The 17,500-nt window shown below is 44.6% G+C and overlaps 1 protein-coding gene across 1 annotated transcript in view; it reads left to right on the top strand.

Annotated features, from left to right (window-relative positions):
* Positions 1-17,500, top strand: part of nell2a (neural EGFL like 2a) — a gene marked incomplete at both ends in the record, with an annotated part of 133,655 nt that overhangs the window by 6,170 nt on the left and 109,985 nt on the right. The window contains 2 exon segments of the mRNA XM_083663142.1: positions 10,630-10,780; positions 13,962-14,135. Of these exon segments, the coding sequence (XP_083519268.1) occupies positions 10,630-10,780; positions 13,962-14,135 (325 nt within the window).

Raw genomic sequence — 17,500 nt, 5'->3', positions numbered from 1 at the left:
GAGGGGGTCCTCGAACACAATACATGAAATATTTCAGGAATACAAATTCAACGAAACAATGAACAAATACACACATAAATGCTCTCCCACCATCCCAAGCATCAATTAATCTATACAGACATCAATACAAACGAGGCTTTCCCACATAGTTAAGTATCGACTATATTAGCCTAACTTAACACGTTGAGTGCCAAGGACGAGATATCTCGGCTTACATAATCCAACCGTTGAGTGCCAAGGACGAGATATCTCGGCTTACATAAACTTTTTTTTTTTTTGACGGTGGGACATCGATCAACCCCTTTTACGTCTCCTACACCAGAATTGGAGGTATTGAATGTGTATAATCTATTTTACCGACCCACTGAGTGTCGACATGTCTCTCCACAGTAGAAAGAGGCGACCCAAAACTGGACAGAAAAGCGCGAGCAAGCCGTTCTCATACTGTAAAATTGATGGCGAAAACGCTTTCACTTTCGCGCTGATGCACAGCGGTGGCAACGGTGGGGGGTTCCAAGAATAGATTGGATGCACACTTTGAAACACGCAGCATAAATATGACCAGAATCGCATCAAAGCTCTCAACCAAAACTCCACGAAACGAGCGAGTCCACCCAGACTTCCTCAAACAGCGGCCGCTCAAACAGGCAGCAGCCAGGCAGCAGCAACTTCGTTGTGACACGCCCGCTGGAGAGCCAGGGAGGCAGGAGGAGAACACACACGGAGGGAGGAGTTGGAAGCAGAGGGGGGTTTCCTGCTGTTATGGAGGAAATTACTGTTCAAAACTATTGTTTAGATGTCTGACTCTTACTGATGCCAAAAATGAATGGTTAAAGTGACTGTTCTATCGAATTTCACAAAAAGCCGTTTATCTCTGAATAATTTTTCTGACGCTGAAACCATGCTGTATTCAACTGCTAATGCTTACATAACTACTAACTCTACAAACTAACTCTTTTAGACAGAGAAAGCACACATTCTATTAGTTCTTTTTAGATGATTGGTGTTCACGAAGTCTTAACAGAAAATAATCCTCGGCTCTTGTAAAATGAGCCAGAATCCTAAAAAAAAAACCTGGCACAACCTACCTACAGCATTGAAAAAAGGGCTGGCAGTCAATGTGTTAACGAAACGTCGGTGAAGGAAGGTGCCCACTTGAAAACCCCAATGACATGCTTCATACTGCTGTTGGCTAGGGTAGGTAACTGGTGATTTGTGTCTTGTTTATTAGTTTGTTAGCCTGTTAGCTTGTTTTATTCTGGATTGGGCTTCTAAATGTGTTTTTCCTCGGATTTTGGCACAAGGGATAGTAACATCTTGTCCTGTGTATTAATTAATATAGACATATACTAGACATAGAATAACAGACAATCAAAAACAGGAACAACTCGATTTAAGAAAAACAAACGAAGTCTTGAAGATATGAAAAGAAGTAATTGATCTAAATGAGTCAGGCAAATTATTCCAGTCTGATGGTGCTTTGAATTTAAAAGCTCGTCTCCCAATTAGTTTGTATGCTTTACATGCTTTTCAAAATATCATGGAAAGTGCCATTGAGATAGATTTTTAGGGGCGCCATATTGCTTCATGGACGATGGTGATGATGATGACCATTGGGCAGTGGTGGCCCAATGGTTAGAGAAGCGAGCTTGTGACCGGAAGGTCGTCGGTTCAATCCCCGGGACCGGCAGGATAAATCTGGGTGGGGAAAGTGAAAAGGCAGCGCTTGCCCCTCCCTCATTACCACCACTGAGGTGCCCTTGAGCAAGGCCCTTAACCCCAACTGCTCCAGTGGAGCTGAACAGTGGCCAGCAGATCAGACTGTGGTTGTACTGGTCAGCTTCCAGGTGTGAATGTGTGTGTGAATGTGAACAGGGCACTCCTGAAAAAGAGAGCATTGTTCTCAGTGAGACTCCCGCTGTATAAATAAAGGTTAAAAAAAAAAAAAAAAAAAGATTTACATGAACATGCCTGAGCTGTGAGGGCGTAGGGGTGGTGGGACTTTGAGTAGACTTAAACTGTGGAACTGAATTTGCTACCAATCCTACCTGTGTTGCAATGTTGATTCGCTATTGCCTGTATAGTATAGGCAGTCAATAATATACCTTGGTATATATTATCTTGGTTATTCTGGAACAACAGCTTGCTTGTTAACATTACAGTGTATCTCCAATGTAGAACGGTGAAAGTAGGCTACAAAACATCTCTGACAGTCCCACAGGTGAATCCACGAGGCATTACTTACTTATAAAAACAGGAGGAATAATGCATAAGAAAAAGACAACTGTTTCTTCAGCTTCAATCCACTGGCATTAATCCAAGTTCATTAATTTATCCTATATAGCCCTTCATCACAAGCATGTCTCAATGGACTTTACAAAGAATGAGCCTACCTAGATCTAACTAACCAGCAATCAATCAGAACAACCTGGTGTCATATAAATTATAATAATACAGAATGCAACAAAATAAAACACGGGGAAGCAAAACAAAGCACAAAATAGCATGTTGGAGGGGCGAACAAGCCTAGCTTTTTTTTTTCTTTTTTTTTTCTTTTTATATATTTTTTCCCCCCGATTTTTTATCCCATTTTATCCCCCATTAGTGCTCATTTGATTTCTCTGTCCTGGTTGCTACTCCATCCTCTGCCGATCTGGGGAGAGCCGAGACTGGCTCCATGCTTCCTCCGAGACATGGGCAGTCAGCCAGCTGCTTCTTTTCACCTGACAGAGGAAGCTTCACCGGTAGGACATACCAACCAGTTCCCCTCCCTCTGAACAGGCGCCCTTAACGACCAGAGGAGGAACCACATTAGCAACCAGGATATTGCATGTTTTTGTGAAGGGGGTTCCTATATGAAGGAAACCCCCGGGAGGCACGGGGAGAACATGCAAACTCCACACAGAAAGGCCCTTTTGACGACCCCACCCGGGCGGTGGGCACTCGAGGACATGCGGACGGGCACGCATTCCTTCAGCGTTCACATCGTCCCAGGTGGGAATCGAACCCACGACCTTCGAGCTGTGAGGCGATAGTGCTTACCACTGCACCACCGTACCTCCCAGCCTAGCTAAGCTACCAATCACCACCAGCCTTCAACCTCACTGACTGCAAGGACATCCTCCCAACGAAACCTTATTAGGAACCAATGAGAAAACCCCTGGGCGGGCGGAGCCAAAGAGGGATCCCCCAATAGGACGGCTTAGTGTCCTCTAGAGAGAGAGTGGTGTCAGCGGAGGACCAAAATGCGAGACTCATTAGTCGATGAACAGCCAGGAATGGGTCTCGCGCTTCTTTTGCATGCTAAAATAAAGCTGATCATGTACAATTTGATTCAAGGGGGGGGGAAACCCTTTCAGAGTACAACACAAACTGTCCATTTTGCTGCAACTCGACAGTGCTGCTTAATCCAGGACCTTACTTCCTGGAACTCTTGAGAGTAAAAAACTGGTCCATTGGAGTGAATGGAGATGTCGGGACTCTTCTATCTACATGGCTCTGGGACGGCTGAGCTTACACAAGGTGCCGGGACAAAACAGTCAAATGGCCAGTTAACATGACCAGTTACAATGGGACACTAAAACAGATGAGAGAGAGGGAGACTGATGCAGCGGAGAGAGGGAAGCGTTTTTTGTCTAAAAGTTAAAAAAAAAACTCGTAACGGACAAGCCCGTCTTTTATTGTCACACGAACACCACAATACATGCATGCGGCCACAACACACTCATGCTGACGGTGGCCGGTGAAAAGTGTCCTCTGCATTTAACCCATCCAGGCATGTCCTTTCCTCCGGGGGGCAGGCCAGGAGCAGTGGTCGCGTTCTCGTACAGCGCCCGGGGACCAACTTCGGATGTTGTCGTCACTGGTCGGATGACGATGACGATCTGATCTTCTGCATGCTTTTGGTGGGGGGGGGGGGGGGGGGTGGGGGTTATATACGGAGGAGCCCCCTGGGGGGCACGGGGAGAACATGCAAACTCCACACAGAGAGAAAGGCCCTTACGACGAGATAACCCACCTGGGCAGTAGGCACTGAAGATATGGGGGGAACACAACCACAGTGCTCACAGGCGAGAATCGAACTCAGGACCTTCTAACTGTGAGGCGACAGCCCTACCGACTGTGCCACCGTACCCCCATAATAAATGCACAATGATAGAACAACACAGGCTATAATCTCTGTAATGATTACTGCAATACCTACAGTATATCAGCAGTAAATTAATTAATCCTGACTATTAACGTGACCTCTACGCTGCATGCTAAATCAAATTCCTCCTATGTAATCGGATTACCTTCTGTGGCAATAAAAGTGAATCTGAGGAGTCTCAAAAGTCTTGCACTGTTCACGCGGCGACTTGTCAATTCTACTGTCTATTTGGCCATTTGTCTCACTGCAGTTCAGTTATGTTGCCCGAAATAACGGTCAGCCCTTCAAAACCCGTGATTGACATTCTCCAACAAGTCCCTCCGGCCAAAAAAGTGTTTTGTTTGTTGCCCTCTCAGGCGAAGCTGATCCTGGGTACCACTCAGACGAGGGATGAGGAAGGAGGGAGAGATATGTCTTCCCCACCCCCCAGGCCAATATAGAGTTGATTGGCTGGGAGGCTGACACCAGCTCTGAGTGTGTGTGAATGTCAGACAGGCGGTCACCGAGGAGGCTATCTGAGGCTTTGCGAGGAGAAATCGCTGGCCAAAGCAGTCCTGGAGGTGCCCTTGGCGCGCTTCATGTGTTTGTTCCAGGAGAGCAGACACTCAGTGGGGGGAGATGGTCCTCCCAATGCAGATTGACTGAGCGCAGTGGAATATTCAGGAGCTGTAACAACTGGCTAAAGGGTGTGTGTGTGTGTGTGTGTGTGTGTGTGTGTGTGTGTGTGTGCGTGTGCGTGCGCGCATGTGTGTGTGTGCGCATGTGTGTGTGTGTGTGTGTGTGTGTGCGCGCGGGTGCGTGTGTGTGTACGTGCAGTCATCTTTGTGCTAGCCCACGTGTCTGCTGCAGTTTCAATTTTTCCTTTTTCTTTGTATGTCATATAATATATATATATATATTATTATATGTTATGTATATATATATATATATATATATTATTATATGTTATGTATATATATATATATATATATATATAACATGTAATAATGTATATGATATGTGTTGGGAGTTGAAGGCTAGTTTCTATGTGTATGTCTACTCTACACCTGTTTGTGTGTTTGTGCTCTTGCCTTTGTGTGTGTGTGTGTGTGTGTGTGTGTGTGTGTGTGTGTGTGTGTGTGTATATGTGTGCTTGTGTATGTATGATGTGTACATGCATGAATATAGTACATGTACATGTATGTGCACCGTGACAGTAATGAAGAGTTTTGTTAGTTTGCTGCTGGTGGAGAGTTTATCATTACTCTAATCCCTCTGGAGAGATCTTCTCCTGCCTTGGCCTCCCTCCCTCCCACACATCTCCCTCTCCACGCTCAGAGCCCCTCCCACACATCTCCCTCTCCACGCTCAGAGCCCCTCCCACACATCTCTCTCTCCACGCTCAGAGCCCCTCCCACACATCTCCCTCTCCACGCTCTGAGCCCCTCCCACACATCTCCCTCTCCACGCTCAGAGCCCCTCCCACACATCTCCCTCTCCACGCTCAGAGCCCCTCCCACACATCTCCCTCTCTCCACGCTCGGAGCCCCTCCCACACATCTCCCTCTCTCCACGCTCAGAGCCCCTCCCACACATCTCCCTCTCTCCACGCTCAGAGCCCCTCCCACACATCTCCCTCTCCACGCTCAGAGCCCCTCCCACACATCTCCCTCTCCACGCTCAGAGCCCCTCCCACACATCTCCCTCTCCACGCTCGGAGCCGCAGAGATAATATGTGTTGTTGGGATATGATGCTCTTTGATTTTGTCAAACAAGAAAGCATTATGCAATAGAGTTGTTTTTCCACAGGATTTGTTACATTACGTGTAACTGCTTCCTCTGTTTGTTGGATCATCATGTTTGTTCTGACCCTCTTGGCCCTCGGTGTGTTTTAGTGTATCTCACGGCTCGCTTGCCGATATTGAGATATGCTCATGCGAAATGTTGCTGAAGACGAGTCGTTGCGGAAGCGTGGGCGGTGTTATTTTGTTCTGGCAATCCACCAGAGACCAAACAATGAAAGCCCTCATTATTCACATACAGAAGTGGCTATGATCTTGTCTGATAATATCAGTAAAATACTGTATTCAGTCACACTCTCCTCCGGGAAACAATTTAATTGAAGCCGAACGCAACGTAATGAACGTAATGTCCTGGAGAGGTTGTTGATTTTCACCTCACCTCTCTTCGCCTTCCAGCCTATAAGAGCCTAATATATTCTTTTACGCAGGTAGAAGTAAAAGCAGCTTGTGAGAAGGTACCTGGGTGTATCTGGGCTCCCGAGCTGTGCTGCAGGGCACCTTGTTCTAAATGCTAAACGTGGGAGCCAGTGATTGGTGCAGCCCTGCCAATAGACTTCCAGGAGAATGCAGTGCTGGGGGGGGTGGAGGGATTTACTGAGCTGTGTGGAGACTCGGGTTCAGACAAAATAAGACGCCGTTCGACGCTTTCAGATTAGCAGAGAGGAGCCGAGGAACGGAAAGCTTGGCTGGAGTGAAACCATTAAGGCGCAATGTATCCAGGAGATAAGATTAGGCTGGAGCCTAAAAGCTGTGCTTCCGAGGGATGCTGTTGAGCCCAAGGCTCCTGGAGATCTCCAGACAGTTGGCACATCTCTGTACCTCAAGAAACATTGTTTTCTCACAATGAACTGGCCTGCATTTGTAAAGGATAAATGACCGGAGTCATGTTATTGCATTGCGATTTGTGTTGATTGGAATTGTATGTGCGTTGGGAGGATCATTTTGAAGCTATTTTGTGTCGATCTCACATCGGAGTGGTCGTTAGGAGCAGGTGGCTGGTCCATCCCAGCCGTCTGCCAATAGATAATCGACCAATGCTGCACCCGCTCAGCAGGGGAGCCATGATTTGGCAGAAGATGGAAGCTGGTCCTGTTATCACAGCACACACTCGTCCACTCTCCTCTTTCATCTATGGTTTTTAGGAATGCAGGGGTAGAATCGGTACGGACGTAATCCTCACTTGAGGGCCTGAGCAGGGGATCCTAGTGGTGTTGAGATACCATTGTGCTTTTGATACAAGGCATCTCCACAAAAAGCCGAGCTCATCGCTCCATCTAAATGAAACGGTGCCCTTCAAATCCCTCCCGGATCCCATCCGAAGCAGCCCTTAACCCCTCAAAGGTGGGAACGCTGGTGAGGGGAGTCGCCCCCTCTCCCAGATCAAAGGCTCATGGTGAGCAAGCTGTGAAGCTGCTGCACCATGGTGGGCTTTTAGAGACCCTTGGCCCCGCCCCGCCCCGACCATCCCCCTCTCTGCCTACCATCCTTCTATCAGTGTGGACTACCACTCTTCCACCTGCTCCCTCCCTCCTCTTTCCCCATCGCACCCATCATTAAGATGTCAGTGGTACCTTATCATAGGCCTGTCTATAGTCATACGCATCCATACTCAGCTCTGGTAGTAGTAGACTGACCAGCGCATATTGCCATCTGCATAGTGAATCCATTTTGGCTTGAGCTCATCTCCTATTAAAAGGGACAAATGACTATATCAGTCTCACGTAGAGCATTTTATCAAAGAAATATTGGATTTTGTAGCGGTAATTATGATTCAGTAACAACAATACATTTCCAGTAATGTCCTAGATTGTTGTGAAAAATGGTCACTTTTGGATGTCACAATGAAGTGGGTTTTGTGTGGATGGCAGCAGGTCATCGCTGGGCAGAGACGACTCTCGTTGCCGTCATTGGGCCATCTGTCCCACCTCAGCCAGTGACGCTGAAGTGATGCTGCACTGCACAGTGCAAAGTGCATGACAGCATCCTGTGTGTCTCTGGTGGTGAAAAAAAACAAAACAAAATAAACAAAACAAAACAAAAAGAGACAGGATTCTACAGGATTCCGTTTTTGACAAAAATGACTCATAACGTGTACTGTAACGCAGTGATACTCAACTGGCGCCCCCTGTGTGGCCCGCGATGGAATTGCACACACACACACACAGACAAAAAAAGAGAGAATTTTTTACAGTGCACCTGATCGCAACATGCAAGATACCCGCTGAATAAGTGTCCAAATGTTCATGTCATTCTGGCCAATACTCACACTTCTGTTATAGCATTTCAGTCTGGAATATGGAACATCTTTCAATAATCTATGATTTAGCTGCTAAATTGTCAAATACCGCCGTCTGCTCGATACCCAGGCACTTATGTATGTACTTAACCTAACTAACTAACCGGTGTGCACAACATTGTCAGACTAAACTCCGTCTGACACCTACAATCCGCTACAGAAAAATGTATATTGATTGTTTATTAACTGGCCCCTGGCCTTCTATCATTTCACGAAAGTGGCCCCCCGGGCAAAGCAAGTTGAGTATCCCTGCTGTAACGTACGCTTTACACGGTTGAAAGTCGGCATCGAGAAAAATGCTAATGCTAGCATGCATGCTAACTGTAAGACTAATGAGAGGTGAAACGGCGCTGTTGATTTCGGCACATTATTGTATCCTATAGCCTAATACCATTGAGCGTACCATGCACACTCGCGGTGTGCCAGGCTTCATCATGGCTTGTTTGCTGTTTCTGATCGCATTGTGTTAATTGGCTACTCCCACCAGCTGGAAGTCATGTTAATGTGCTAAATAAAGTGTGCCAGGGCATCTCTCTCGCATGCATCCCATAGCTGCGAGTGAACTCTTTGATGTGATCGCTGCTGAGAAACGTCATCATTTATTGATGCCTCCGTTAAAGTAGCATAGACGTCTGTGTGTAGAGAGAGAAGGGGGCACACTGGTGGGAACGAACAGAGGCTCGCTGCTACTGTAGCTAACTAGACAGAAAATGCCCTCCTCTCCACACCAGCAGTTTTACCCCTTTCAATTCGTCTCCCCAAACCCCCAGTCTCATATCTCCGTTCCTTCATCCAAGCCAAAATGAGAAGGTGCACGGAGCGAAGCTGTGAGAGACTGATATGAGTTTTCTGGATAGGTGATCCATGCTATGTTGTGCATTATGGTAGCATCCAGCTGTGATCTGGTGGATAATTTAAAGTTGTGTTGGGGGACTATAGTCTTCTAGCTACGTCTTTAAACCACATAGCCTAACTGTAGGCTTTACAACGTGACCGATGCGTTAATGTGACGATACTCCTCCTCATCTTCATCAAAAGTCTTGAAGTTGTAGTAACATCGTCATCAACCGAGTTGCAACGTTGAGTAAAATACTATTATTGCAGCTGTCTGAGACCAAGCTGAAGCTGGTTTTGTTGCCTCGCAGCTTCATATAATTGAAGTAACTAAATCTGCTTCTGACCCTGTGAAACACTCATTTTCCATGTGACATTTTAACACAATCTAAGTTGAATTGTTTAATACTACAGTAATAACAATGAGCTACGCTTCAATTACAGTAGGTCTTAAAATGTTTTCCATCAAGCGTTTATGTGAACACATTAAATATTTATATGGCTGTTAAATTCCCATGAAAAACATGTTCTTGATATTGTACAGCCATGTTCTCCTGCTGCTCTTAGGGTTAGTGTGTCTTATTTCATTATTATCATCCTTCCAAAGCTGCTCGGCATGGTTCAAACATTTATGTACAGCTTCTATTCCCCTTCAGAGGCTCAATTGATTTTTATTTTCTGACTATCTTGGACAAAGCTGAATTTGGCCTCCGATTTGCAGCTTCTTATCTGTGAGTTAAGGTGGAGCATAAATACATTTCGAACCACCCCTTAAAGCATGTGAATACATGCATATTTCACTTCAGCTATAAGATATTTTAACATCATTGTTTTCATTTAATAATGTAATAATAACAATTAGGGATGCACCGATCCACTTTTTTCACTTCCGATCCGATTCTGATACCTGAATTTGGATATCTGCCGATACCGATATTATGCCGATACCAATATTTTTCTTGAATATACAGTATAGGCAAAGATTTGGCCAATTACAGATTTTTTTTAAAATATACCTTGCAAAAAGCAGACAAAATTAAGAAAATATACAAGGCAAAGAAGGATACTATTATACATGGGCAAATTACGCTGGAATTGCAAAAAAAAAAAAAAAATCCAATTCCGATCCGATCTGTGAATTAGTGCCGTATCGGCACCCGATACCGATATTGGATCGGATCGGCCCCATCCCTAATAACAATACATTATTTCTGGACACTGATGCAATAACTGATTTATAAGCTCCTATATTTTCAAACCAGATTGCCTCTACCCTGGCCCAAAGGGCGAATATGTGGAATATTGTCATTATTGTAATTGTATGTAAATGTGTGAAGCATTCAGAGTGTCCGCTGAAGGAATGGTTAGACCAATAATAATAATAAACCAAGACCACTGGTATTCAAATGACTGAGAGCAGGATAATGATTGAAGTTACAATGGAGTCATACGCCAAAGTAGCTGCCATGCCATGCCACTTGTTGTTGAATAAAGCTGCGTTGTTTAATCTTATGAAATCGGTCTTAACAGTGCAATCAATGAACACCCGCTATCCCTGTCATTTCCAGGTTCCTCCAGGGAAGTGAAGGCTCCTGTGGAGGTTTCCGAGCGGATGGTCCAGAAGTTGAGAGGAAAGAGTGAGTTTACTGTGCTGGTGACTCTCAAACAGGAACACCTCAACTCTGGGGTCATCCTCTCCATCCACCACTCTGAACAGAGGTAAGATCAGTGTTGCACCATATGGAAAACAACACCTTTCACACATACATGTATCAGTCTGCAAACAGGAGATTGTGCTACTATGCAACCCATTCTCACTCCGAGCGCGTAGCATATTGACGCTTTGTCCCGTCCCTTGTGCGTCGCTTGTTACTAACATGGTACCCTTGAGCGACCCATGAAACGACTTGGGCTTTCCGACTAAACTCAATGTAAACCCATGGAAGTCATCTTTGACGCTTATGGCAACTGCTCCCCCATTAGCCTAACTGCTCCCCCATTAGTCAACTGCTCCTCCATTAGGGTCTGGGGGGAGGAGGTAACCTCTCCCAGACCCTAACCCTAAACCTAACCTCTCCCACCCCCCACGCCTAAACCTAACCTCCCCCAGACCCTAACCCTAAACCTAACCTCTCCCACCCCCCATGCCTAAACCTAACCTCCCCCAGACCCTAACCCTAAACCTAACCTCTCCCACCCCCCCATGCCTAAACCTAACCTCCCCCCAGACCCTAATGGGGGAGCAGTTGACTAATGGGGGAGCAGTTAGGCTAATGGGGGAGCAGTTGCCATAAGCTCAAATATGACTTCCATGGGTTTACATTGAGTTTAGTCGGAAAGCCCAAGTCGTTTCATGGGTCGCTCAAGGGTACCATGTTAGTAACAAGCGACGCACAAGGGACGGGACAAAGCGTTGCTACGTGCTCGGAGTGAGAACGTGTTGTACTATGCATACAAGTTTTCCCTGAAGTGTTGTTGCGTGAAAAACACGCAACAACACAGTGGTTTGTAAAGCATGGTACATCTTCAAGCAAATAATACTCACATAATATATATCACATACTGTATGTTTAACAATGTATTTCAAAATATAAAAAAAATTAGCATGAGCAGGCACAATATAATTTTGGATATGCTTCTAGATACTTCAACCGTACTTAGATATTTCAACGGGGAAGAAAGTATTTCCAGTGTCCAAAACACATTTTGAATGAATGTCGTATACAGGTGTTTTGCACACGTCTGACATTCATTCAAAATGTGTTGTACATTTATTGTAACAATGTACATTTCAAATACGAGTACATTTTTACCAATAAAAAATGTATCACACAAAAAACAAATCGGAATATGTTTTTATCAACATGTAGATCAAAGATATGCTGAAGTTTATATGTGATGTTTGTGTACTGCCGGAGCTAGAGAGCCCATCCACACACCAGTATAAACACCACCGTAATTTCTATTCAGAGTGTTGTCATTAGTGTCTGTGTTATGTTGATTGAGGCCTGGCTATTGTGAGATGAACATTTGGATGTTTTACTCACCAGTCGCGTAAACAAAACAAATCACCCTGCCTGCCATCATATTATTCACAGTCCATCAACCATCCAGACATTGTGTCTGTAATCGTGGATCGAAAATTGATGAGAAAACTAGCTGCATGCTATTAGCATGCTAATGCTTTTCCATTAGTTTGCGATAGCTGAGCTGTTGGGAGATCAGAGCAGCAATCTGAGCTTGGCATCGTGTGTTGATTGAAGTGTGTGTACATTCAAGAGTCAGGCCTGAGGAGAGACCTCACAGGGATGTTAATGACTTTCCACCAGTGCCGATTAGCTTCTCCAGCCGTTCAGATGTGACGAAATAGCGCCGCGCCGTTTCATTTGGAAACGAGGCGACCGTTTCTTCAGTGTCAGACAGAAGCGTTAGCCGGCGCGTCGGTGTAGCCGCCAGAGCGAATGTGCACGCACGGCTGAGGGAGAGTCAATCTCTTAGACGTGGGTTGAAGATCAATCAACCCCCACTGCTGCACTTATGCGTGTCTATTTTCTTTTGAATAATGTTTCGAGCAAAACGACTCTCGTTTAAATAAGTCGGTCCTTAAAGACAGAGTTGATGACTGCGTATTGGCAGCTCTTTCCATTAGTGTCACTATGCTGGGAGAAATGTCAGTGGTGTGGAGGAAGAGAGGACTCTCTCGCACAATACCAATGTCCCAAAGTGATGAGTTGAGCCCCGCCATGTGGACCGTTGTCCATGTGTGTTGCTGATGTTGCACATAACAGCCATATAGTAACTAGGGATGGGCATCGAATTTCGAATTTTCGAATAATCGTTGTTATTATCAAGGTCGACTTTTATTATTGAAAGTCGAAATTCGTTTATTGAAAAAAAAAAAAAAAAAAAATTGTGAGTGAAATGTTGCATTGTCTCCCCTGATTCTAAGTATAGTCGAATCGCTTGGTTTGAGCAAGTAAAACAATTTTATAAGCAACCTCTCCCTCTTCATGGGATTTCATCCGCCATTCATTTTTCCATAAACCTTGCTTAAAATGCTTATAAAAATTGTTTTACTTGCTCAAACCAAGCGATTCGACTATACTTAGAATCAGGGGAGACAATGCAACATTTAACTAAAAAAAAAAAAAAAATTACATTTTTTTTTTTTTTTTTCGAATTTCGATTAAAAGTCGACTTTGGCCAGCGAATTTCGAATAGTGTTTTTGCTAGAAATGCCCATCCCTAATAGTAACATTAGGCTGGCCTATTGGTGTGATTACATTCAGAATCAGAATCAGAAAGACTTTAATGATCCCCGGGGGGAAATTGGGACAAGTTACAGTAGCTCGCTGCATGTTGTTGAAAATCTAAGGAGATGCGAGTGCATTGCTTGCTTGATATTGATGAGCGATGCGTTCATCTTACCAAAGACGATGGGATTCAAGCAAGATGGCCCAACTTCAACTCACTCTTCCACGGACACGCCCGCTTAGGAGACTTTCGGCAGGTCTGAGTCAACGGTTGACCACGCCCATTCAGGAGACTTGCTGCTACCATTTGTTAGAATTGGCCGAGCCTGCGGTGACCCATCTATAGCAATGTAATATCTGTGATCTTAACGCTGTGCTGTGAGAGGAGCCCCGAGTTTGGACACTTATAAACCCTGGTGATGCATGCGGGTTTTTGTGTGAACAGGCGTTCAGTTGAAGTTATGAGGCTTCGACACAACACAACACAACACAACACAACACAACACAACACAACACAACACAACACAACACAACACAACACAACACAACACTGTTTCTTGCACGGAATGCAAATCCCCAGCTAAGGCGTCATTGTGTGGATGTTACTGGAAGCGGGTCGGTGCTATACCTGTGCTTGCCCTCTGCAGGTTCCTGGAGCTGGAGAGCAGCGGCCAGCGCAGTGAAGTGCGTCTTCACTATCGTACCAAAGGCCAGCAGGCCCACATCGAGGTGTTCCCCTATAGCCTCGCCGACGACCAGTGGCACAAGGTCTCTGTTGCCGTCAGCGCCTCCCATGTGGTGCTGCACGTCGACTGCAACAGGTAGGCTGCTGGCAACTCACACATAGGACAATACTGAGCATGACTGGCTGGTAGGAAGTCCATCGGATTAATTTAGCGTGTCGTATAACCGGCTTTCCACAACTGACTCAAAACTTTTTTTAAATAATACGGGAAAACTACAGGCGTAGTTTGCTCCGGTGTTTCCAAAGATAACACATTTAAAACAAACGATTTCAAGATACATGTAAAAGGTATGTTTAGACGTCACATAATATCTGTCTTTGTATCAAAAGCTCATACAATACAAGGCAGGTGTCAGTTCAAAAGATGATGATAATATTAAAGAGCATTTTGCGATGGGAGCACATCAGCCATGACTTAACGAATATGAGACAAGGTGCATAAAGTTAACCTGACGCTGCCAAATAGTGAGATGTCGTGTGATCGTGAACTCAAGATCTTGTAAATGGTAAATGGACTGCATTTATATAGCGCTTTTATCCAAAGCGCTTTACAATGTGCCTACATTTACCCATTCACACACCGAAGGCGGCCAGCTGCCACGCAGGGTGCTGGCACAGCCATCGGGAGCAATTTGGGGTTCAGTGTCTTGCCCAAGGACACTTAGACATGCGGACTGGAGGAGCCGGGGATCGAACCACCAACCTTCTAATTAGTGGACAACCCGCTCTACCTCCTGAGCCACAGCCGCCCACATTCTTGTGTGAATCCAGCTGCCTTGCAAGGTTAGCGTAAAGTGGGGGTGCCTTCCCTGCTTCATACGGTACACATTATGGATCCCACTACATTTCTTGGCAAGACCTGCCCTACCCTGCCTCTGAATGCCCTACTCTGCCTCTGATTGGCTTACCCATAACCTTAACCAATCCCACTACTTACTGTATGCGTAAAACGAACCAAGCCAACTAGTGTCCTCTAGAGAGAGAGTGGCGTCAGCGGAGGACCAAAATGCGAGACTCATTAGCCAATGAACAGCCAGGAATGGGTCTCGCGCTACTTTTGCATGCTAAAATAAAGCTGATAATGTACAATTTGATTCAAAGGGGAAAAAACACTTTACAACACAAAGAGTCTATTTTGCTGCAACTGCGACAGTGCTGCTTAATCCAGGACCTTACTTCCTGGGACTCTTGAGAGTAAAAAACTGGTCCATTGGAGTGAATGGAGATGTCGGGACTCTTCTATTATACGGCTCTGAAGCCAACCAACGAGGACTAGCCAATCAGTAGCAGAGTAGAGCGGGTCTTGCCAAGAAATGTGGTGGGATCCATAATAATGCCCTAATTCTGGCCCCCTTGCTCAGAGTACACCCATCTTCAAACTTGGCCTTCATTTCGACCTCAAACTACACACCTGTAAAGTTTCATGACTGCATCTTGCACAGCTTGGATGCTATTGCATTCACAAAATCTGTCCACAGAGACAAACAAAATAGAAATGACACACAGACTCACAAGGTGAAAATAATACCAGCCACACACTGTCACAGCTGGTAGTAGTAGTAGTAGTAGTAATAATAATAATAATAATAATAATAATAATAATAATAATAATAATAATAATAATAATAATAATAATAATAATAATAATAATAATAATAATGATGATGATGATGATGATGATGATGATAAGAATAATAACAATAACCTTTATTTGTATAGCACCTTTCATCCACAACATGCATAGTCTCTTAGAACAGTCTGTACCGTCTGTACTTCGTGGGGGAGAATCATGCACCAAACGGAATGGGAAGTAGAAAGGCGGGTTTTCCGCTCATTAGTCCAATCAGAATCGCAGAAAGGCAGGTCTTCCACTCATTAGTCCAATCAAAATCCAATATGCCGCATTTTTCGTGGACACACGTGTCGTGATTGGTCGGATTCCGTCGAACTTCCTTCCAGTCTGAAGGTTTTTTCCCAACTTCCTTGTGCATGTTCTGGGGGTGTAACGTACAGACTGTGAATAGCTGCATTCGCCGGATGTAGATGAGACAGTCTGTTTTAAGAGACTACAACATGCAGCTCAAAGTGCTTTATGTCAATAAAAGGCAGATAAAAGATAAAATTCATATAAAAGAACAGGCCAAATTCATTGCATTAAAATAATCAAATTATGTACAATAGAGAACAGAACAAATACTCCCAATTTAGAGGCATATTGTGAGTGAATCCATATGTCTTTCTTTAATTTTCTTATCCCCTGTCCTTCCTGATTCTTCTCTTGATCTGATATTTACGTCTCACTGCCCAAGGCAGTCGAGAATCAGAGATTGTCCTCTTAGTCAAAACCCTGACCATCCACAGGTGGATGAGAACCATACAGGGTAAAGCCCCCCCCCCACATACAGCATAGTGTTCACTCATACACAAGTAAGCATTACCCAGACAAGACCAATGAAAATGTGTACTTGCCCGTGTCAGCTCTGTTGGGGCTCCTGAACAGGAACAGTTAAGTGAAGTCTACTGTATTTAAAAGCTCAGCTGAAAAGAGAAGTTTTTAGCCATATTTTGAAAATGCTTACACAGCCCACCTCTTGAATATTCTTTGGGAGGGTGTTCCCATAACTTTCAAATCAATTCTAACGGACACTTTGAGCCAGTGCAATCTAGCTAAATTGTGAGTGATGTGCTCTTCTTGCTTGTTTCTGTTAAACGTCTAACTGCAGAGTTTGGGATAAGATGAAGGCTGTCAATAAACTTTTTAGGGAGGTTGGTGAAAAGGCTGTTGCAATCGTCCAGTCTACTTTGAACAAAACGTGTGAGTTAGCTTTTCACCATCTTTCTGGGTTAGGAAGGGCCGCACCTTGATCAACGATCAAAGATCACAAGATCAAAGATCAACTGCTGCGGTAGAGAACGCCATGCTGTTGTTATAGACGGACCATTTAATGGAACATTCAATCCACTTGCGTTGTTGTTGTGGAAAGAGTTTCTTCATTAAGATATCATACAATTGTTCAAAATGTATCAGACTCTTATATATTCACATGCATGCACACAGACACACACAATGCAGGTGTGTAAAGAATTCAAAAGTGTGAAATTAATTTCCAGGCATATAAAAGCTCAAACTCAGTGCAAAGTTGTGAAATTGTCCTCTATTTTCACCAAGACAACATTAACTGTTTGTTCAAACTGTTAATCGCAAACCTACACATTATATATCACTCTGGATAAGACTAGCAGCTAAATGCCTAAAGCTGTGTTCACACCGAGATATTTATTTTTCTCTCTGTCGCTCGATTCAACCCTTTGGAATCGCTCTGTCGCTCTGTTTAAATCGCTCGTCAAGAGGCACACGAATTGACGGACATCTGGGGGCTATAACGTTACGCAATGTCATGATCTTTGTCCACTACGAGCCACCGTAGTTGTTTACAAGCT

This window comes from Poromitra crassiceps, assembly GCF_964638095.1.
Source record: "Poromitra crassiceps genome assembly, chromosome: 30".
NCBI classification, from domain to species: domain Eukaryota; kingdom Metazoa; phylum Chordata; class Actinopteri; order Beryciformes; family Melamphaidae; genus Poromitra; species Poromitra crassiceps.
Note: the sequence above shows the minus strand (reverse complement) of the source record. Positions and strands in the feature narration are given on the sequence as shown.